The following is a 6,592-nucleotide window of genomic DNA, read 5'->3' as shown; positions in this document are numbered from 1 at the left end:
TGAATTAAACTTAAATCTAGATTGCATTTGTTGTTACATTTGTAACATACTCCGGGGCTAAAGAAAGAGAAGGTTAAATGAAATAAAATTTCCCTGCACAGCAGTGTGGAGAAAACAGATCTCCTTTATTGGCTAATGCTATTTTGTCTAATCTATAATACAATCTCAATCAATCATTTTTCTCAGCGACGGGTAACTTACACAGCTTCACAATTGGTCGAGTCATCTCCGTATCGGCTGTTTTCAGGGTTGCGCTTCTGATGTATCCATCGGTGCTTTCGAAGATCCTGGTAACTCGTGCCATTTTCCATTTTGCGGGGGGTAAATTGTCGTCGATTACGACCACCAAATCGCCGATTGAAATATCTTTTTGTGCCTTATACCACTTTTTGCGAGGGTGTTGAGCGTGCAGATATTCAATGTAAAACCGCTTCCAGAAGTTTTGAACTCCCTTTTGAATAGCTTGAAAGCGATCTAACGTGTTATCATTTAATGTTAGAAGGCTTGGTTCGGGGATCAAATTTAGTGGTGTGCCGATTAGCAAATGGCCAGGTGTAAGCGGATTTAAATCATCAATGTCGGTAGTGATTGCACACAACGGTCGGGAGTTTAGACAGGCCTCAATCTGTGCCAAAAGCGTTGTCATCTCTTCGAAGGTGAGTTTGATCGATGTAGTGGTTCTTCGGAAATGATGTTTTGTTAGTTTCACAAACGATTCCCATTGACCACCCCAATTTGGAGCGTATGGGGGGTTAAAATGAAAGCGCGTGCCATCGGAGGCAAAGAGCTTCGCAATTTCATTGGATACCGTTGATTTTGCTTCGAGAAAGAGTCGTGGTAATTCATTTTTTGCTCCCTGGAAATTGGTGCCTCGATCACAATAAAAATCAGACACAATTCCACGCCGAGCCATCATTCGTCGAATGGCGAGAATGAATTTTTGTGTGCTGAGATCTCCAACGAGTTCTACATGAGCTGCCTTTGATGCCATACACACGAACACACAAATGTATGCCTTCTCTGATGGTGAATTTCGTTTGCTTGAGCTTTTGATTTCAATTGGGCCGGCAAAGTCAAGACCACAATGTAAAAAAGCGCGTGAAGGTGATGTTTTTATTGTGGGCAATGGTGCCATCAATTGTCGCATTGGCTTCGGTTTCTGGCGATAACAATCAATGCATTTGTGAACTGTCGATTTCACCATATTGCGTGCGTTTAAAATCCAAAATTCGTGACGAACATGAGCCAAAGTCAACTGAATTGTGCCGTGTAACGTTTTGATGTGCGCTGAATCAATAATTAGCTTCGAGAGGTGGCATTCTGCGGGCAAAATCATTGGAAATCTTTGTCTTTCCGGCAATGTTGAATACCGTAATCGACCATCGACAATTAGAATTCCATTTTCATCAAGTTTTGGATTGAGTGAACGAAGCGTACTTTTTTCATTGACAAATCCATTGCGCTGAAGATCCGCGATTTCCCTTGCGAAATAAACTGATTGCGTATGTCTCACCAAAACCATTTTTGCATTTTGATGCTCATCGGCAGTTACATAATCGGGCATGACACAGTCACCCTTTCTGTATCTGTTTATCACGCGTAAAAGGCGAGCTGTGATTCTCAGCAATCGAGTGAGGCCGGAGAATCGGAGGATAAAACTCATTTCACTTGGTTTGGCTGTCGGAATTGTAACGTTCACCTTTGTTCGTTTCTCTTCCAGATTGATTTCAGGTGGTATCGACAAATTGATCTTTGGCCAATGTTCTTTGTCAAGAATGAGCCATTTGGGACCAAAAAACCAAAGCGAATTGTTAATCAATTGATGTGCAAATGCTCCTCGAGAAGCGAGATCGGCGGGATTTTCGTGTGTTCGTACGTGTCTCCAATGTTTCGCTGGATAGAGTTTTTGAATTTCTAATACCCGATGTGCTACAAACACATGAAAACGGGATGGGTGGTGCTGGAGCCAATGCCAAACCGCTGAGGAGTCTGTCCATAAATGAACATCATTCTTTTTGATTTTCAAATTGTTTTCGATGCGATGAGCTAAATTGGCCAACAAAACAGCGCCACACAATTCTAAGCGAGGTGTTGGAACTGGATCAATTGGTGCCACACGTGTCTTTGCACACACGAGAAATGCGGTGGTTATTCCATTTGATGTTTGCACGATATAAATACAAGCCGAAAACGCATTATCGGATGCATCACTAAATCCGTGCAATTTTATCTTTGAATTGGGTTGCAGTTTAAGCCAACGATCGATTTTTATTTTTTGAATCAATGAGAGCTCGTTTCGATATTCATTCCATTCGGTTTGCGTTAAGGCATCAACAAAATCGTCCCAGCCGATTTTCTCTTTGAACGTTCTTTGCATGATGATTTTTGCTTTAATGGTGAGCGGAGCCAACAAACCAAGAGGATCATAAAGTTTACATGCATCGGACGCCAACGTTCGCTTTGTGATTTGAGCATCCGATGATAATCTTGACATGTCTATTGTGAAACTCAATAAATCTGTTGATGGTGTCCATTTCATGCCAAGTGTTTTAACCATTTCATCAGTTTTTAATACCAATGATGGGCTAAGTGCTCGATCTTCAATAGCAATGCCTTCTAATGCTTTTTCACTGTTTGATGCCCATTTTCGAAGGTGCATATGCCCAGCATTAAACAAACCATTCAATTCCCGTTGAAGTTCAATTGCAGATTCAATCGAATGGCTGCCGCCCATGCAATCATCGACATACAAACAAGTTTTCACACATTCAGATGCTCGAGGAAATCTTTCCTTTTCAGTATCAGCCAAATGAAATGTTGCGTTGATAGCCAAATATGGGGCTGCCTTGCCACCAAACATAACGCGATTTATTTCATATGTTTGGATGGGTTCTTCTTTCGAAAATCTCCACAAATTTTTTTGGTATTTTCGATCTTCCGGGGCGAGCGAAACTTGTCGATACATTTTTTCTATATCTGCAACTAGAGCGATTTTGTGTGTACGCCAGCGAGTAAAAATGTCGAATAATTCGGGTTGGATTGTTGGGCCATTCAAGCAGCGATCGTTCAATGAAAAACCATTTGATGTTTTCGCTGAAGCATCGAAAACAGTGCGTTGTTTGGTTGTTGTGCTCTCTTCGCGAGTAACAGCATGATGTGGCACGTAATAGCCTTCATTAAGTGGAGTTTTGCTAAGATTCATGTGGTTACATTGCAAATAACTCAACATGTCAGCTTTGTAACGTTCATAATAGGTTTGATCTCGTTCGAATTTCTTTTCCAAATGAAAAAATCTTCGCAATGCCATCTTACGAGAATCCCCGAGAAAGTTTTCATCATTTCGATCCATATTGAATGGAAGGGAAACCTGTAACTGCCCATCTGGCAGACGAACTGTTGATGCTTTGCACATTTCAACGCATTTTTCGTGTTCTTCTGTCATAATGGGTTTCATTTGAACCTCTTCATTCTCCCAAAAACGTTTCAAAGCTGTATTCAAATCATCATCATCATTGCTCTTGACATTTTCATTGTGTTCGGTTGAGAATCGGGTAGTATGAATGCGAACGCTGTAATCTTTTTCATTGCAGGCGGCACCGAAAACGAGCCACCCTAGTGCTGTATTTTGAGCTACTGGTTCATTGATTTTTCCCTTTCTGATTCCACTTTGTAAGATGATGCCATAAATATCTACTCCTAACAAAATGTCGACTTTATTTGTGTCCATGAAGTGTGGATCGGCGAGATTTAAACCCTTCAAATGTTTCCAATTATTGGTTTTCTTTGCGAATTGTGGACATCCAGACATGATTGAGCGCATTACAAGGGCCTCCATTGAAATTACGAATGACTCATCAACTGCTGATTTCACTTGTAATCGGACCGATTTCGTAGCCTTTCCAAGTGGTTTGTCATCGAGGCCAATCAATGGAATTTGTTCTTTTTTTCGGGGTAAGCATAGTGTTTGAACGGCATTCTCAGACACAATTATGCCTTGAGAACCTTGATCGATCAATGCATGAAACATATGATACGTGCCAAATTTGTCTTGAACTTTCACGATTGCTGTGGCCAAAAGTTTTTGGTTTGAAGTGGACAGATCGTTAATCGTTGCGACGCGTTGGCTTGCTGATGCTTCGTCTTCGTGCAACTTTGTGCTGTGGAGACCATTGCATTTTTTGCAGCGAAACTTGGACTTACAGTTTTCCATTTCATGTTTTTTCATGCACACGACGCAAAGACCTTTGTCTGTAACAAATTGTTTTCTTTGGGTGACGTTCCATGCGTTGAACGTGTCACAGAACAACACATAATGCTCGCCCTTGCAGACTTCACATACATCTTTTTTATTGCTCGTGTTTGGTACTCTTGTTGAGTGGACTTTCTGTGATATTGCTTGTGAATTGCATGACATTTCTATTGGCGCTTTCATTATTCTATATTGAGTTTCGAGGAACTCCAACATTGTTGAATATTCGGGAATTTCTTTGGAGCCGCTGAGTTTTTTCTCCCAATCAATTGCTGTGTCTCTGTCCAATTTCGTTTGCAAAACATAAACAATGAACGGATCCCAATCATCGATGCTCACATCGAGTGATTCTATGCATTGGAGAGACTCTTTTGTGGTATCAATCAAATTGCGGATGCTGCTTGCATTTTGTGTTTTAATGCTATCTTGAAAAATAAACGATTTCAAGCAGTTGTTCACAATTGCGCGTTTGTTATGATATTGTTCTTGCAGTATTTTCCAGGCGATTTCATAATTAACGTCGGAAGCAGGCAATTTGCTTATAGACCGAAACGCTTCGCCCTTTAAACTATCGCGCAAATAGTGCATTTTGCTTATTTTTGGAATTTTTTCATTTTGGTCGACAAGCGAAGAGAATGTGTCATAAAATGTGGTCCATTCCAATGCCTTTGAACCATCGAACTTTGGAATTGAAATCGTGGGTAACTTTACTTCTGAAGTTGTTGTGATGCTACGTGTTGCCATTGTCGAGCTTAACGATATTGTGTCGTTCGAATTTTCACCTAGTGCGTCTTTAATCAATCCTATTGCCTTAATAAATGCTTCGGTTACATCTTCACTGTCGACCTCTAAATGGTCTGGATCATAATCATCATGATCTTCTATTTTTTCGATAATTGCCTCATACTTTTCATGCGTACCTTCAAGTTGTTTCATCCGAGTTGCTGCCATATTTGGCGTGGTTCCTTCTTTCATTTTTTCGGCATGACTCAAAATCGAACGGACCAAGTTGTCACGTTTAAGCAAGAGTTTTTTGTATTCTTTCGATGTGTTTTCCGTCGTCTTTTTTGGAGCCATATTGCTAGTTTTTATTGAGATTTTGCTATGCGATTGAATTATTTTAATGCTAAAGGAGTGCTGATTACAAAATGCTGTAAGCGAATGCGAGTGCAAAAAAAAATGCGATAAAAATTATAATCTCAAACGAGTAATGAAAATAATTTGGAGCCCAATTCCAATTTAATTGCCCAGAAAATTCGATGCTAGATGCTGAGTTACTGCGATTTTTTGCTATGCGAAAGGGGTGCGAATTCGAATTTCAAATGCTATGGAGTGCTATCCAAATCAAATCAATGCCGTTTTTATGCTGATCAAATCTTTCATGCGATGCGATTGGCTCATTCGATGCTAAATCTGATCTTTTCTCTATTGATTATTGCTAAGTTGCGAGTGTATGCTATGCGATGTGCTAATTAAGATATTCAGATCAGTTTTTCATTCAATCAGTTTTTTTTTTTTTCAATCAAATTCAGTGTTTTTCTCAATCAAAGTGCTATGCGAAAATGCTAATAAATGCGATGCGAATTTATATGAAATGATGTAATTTTCAAATGATATTTATGTTGCAATTATGATTTTAAACGGTTGTTATGCGATTGCAAAAGTGTTTTTGACTGTAATGCTAAAAATTCAAGTCGTTTTCAATCAAATTGAATCAAAGTGTGCGATGGGCGGCAGATTTGAACCGTGTTGTTCGAGTGTGATGCGATGCGATGCAATGTGTGTGTGTGTTTTTTTTTTCTTTTGTTCAATGGAATTAAAATGGCATTAAGTTTCTATTGATGCTGGTTTTGTGCTAAAGGTGATGGATTTTTGTGCGTAAATCATGCAAAAATGTTCAAATTTGTTTATTTTGAATGAAATTGGATGATTTTATTTGATGCGATGCTTTGTTCATGTACAATTTCACAATCAATCTATGTTATTGGAATGCTAAGTTCTTTGCGTTTCAATGCGTTTCAATGCGATAGTGCGATGGTACAATAATGCGATATGAATATGTACAGAATGAATTATAAATTACATCATATTTGTGCAAACAAATGAGAAAAAAAAATTACATCTGGGCCAGCAAATTACGCGTAATCTTTTTTAATGCGTTCTTTGATAATTTTTTGCTACCGTCAACCGCAATTGCAAGTTGAACTCCGTATGGAACCAATTTATTTTTCAGTTCGATTGTTTCAATGTGTGCGTTCACGCTGTTATCGTCGACATACGTTGCTGCGGCTGTTCGGTTGTTGTTGTTTCCGAGTCTACTTCGTAGGTCGACGATGGGCGAGC

At 39.4% G+C, this 6,592-nt stretch overlaps 1 protein-coding gene across 1 annotated transcript; it reads right to left on the bottom strand.

Moving 5' to 3' along the window:
• Nucleotides 1-201: 201 nt before the first annotated feature.
• LOC129572976 (uncharacterized) lies at nt 202-5,326 on the bottom strand (the record flags this gene model as incomplete). Its single annotated transcript, XM_055453112.1, has 1 exon — nt 202-5,326. A coding segment is annotated over exon 1 (5,125 nt), but the record flags the coding sequence as incomplete, so codon positions are not given.
• Between the last annotated feature and the right edge of the window lie 1,266 nt (nt 5,327-6,592).

The sequence above is a fragment of the Sitodiplosis mosellana genome, unplaced genomic scaffold (genome assembly GCF_009176505.1).
Source record: "Sitodiplosis mosellana isolate CC-2019 unplaced genomic scaffold, AAFC_SMos_1.0 Smas_scaffold_5800, whole genome shotgun sequence".
In the NCBI taxonomy this organism is placed as follows: domain Eukaryota; kingdom Metazoa; phylum Arthropoda; class Insecta; order Diptera; family Cecidomyiidae; genus Sitodiplosis; species Sitodiplosis mosellana.
The sequence above is the reverse complement of the archived record's forward strand: the minus strand, read 5'-3'. Positions and strand labels throughout refer to the sequence as shown.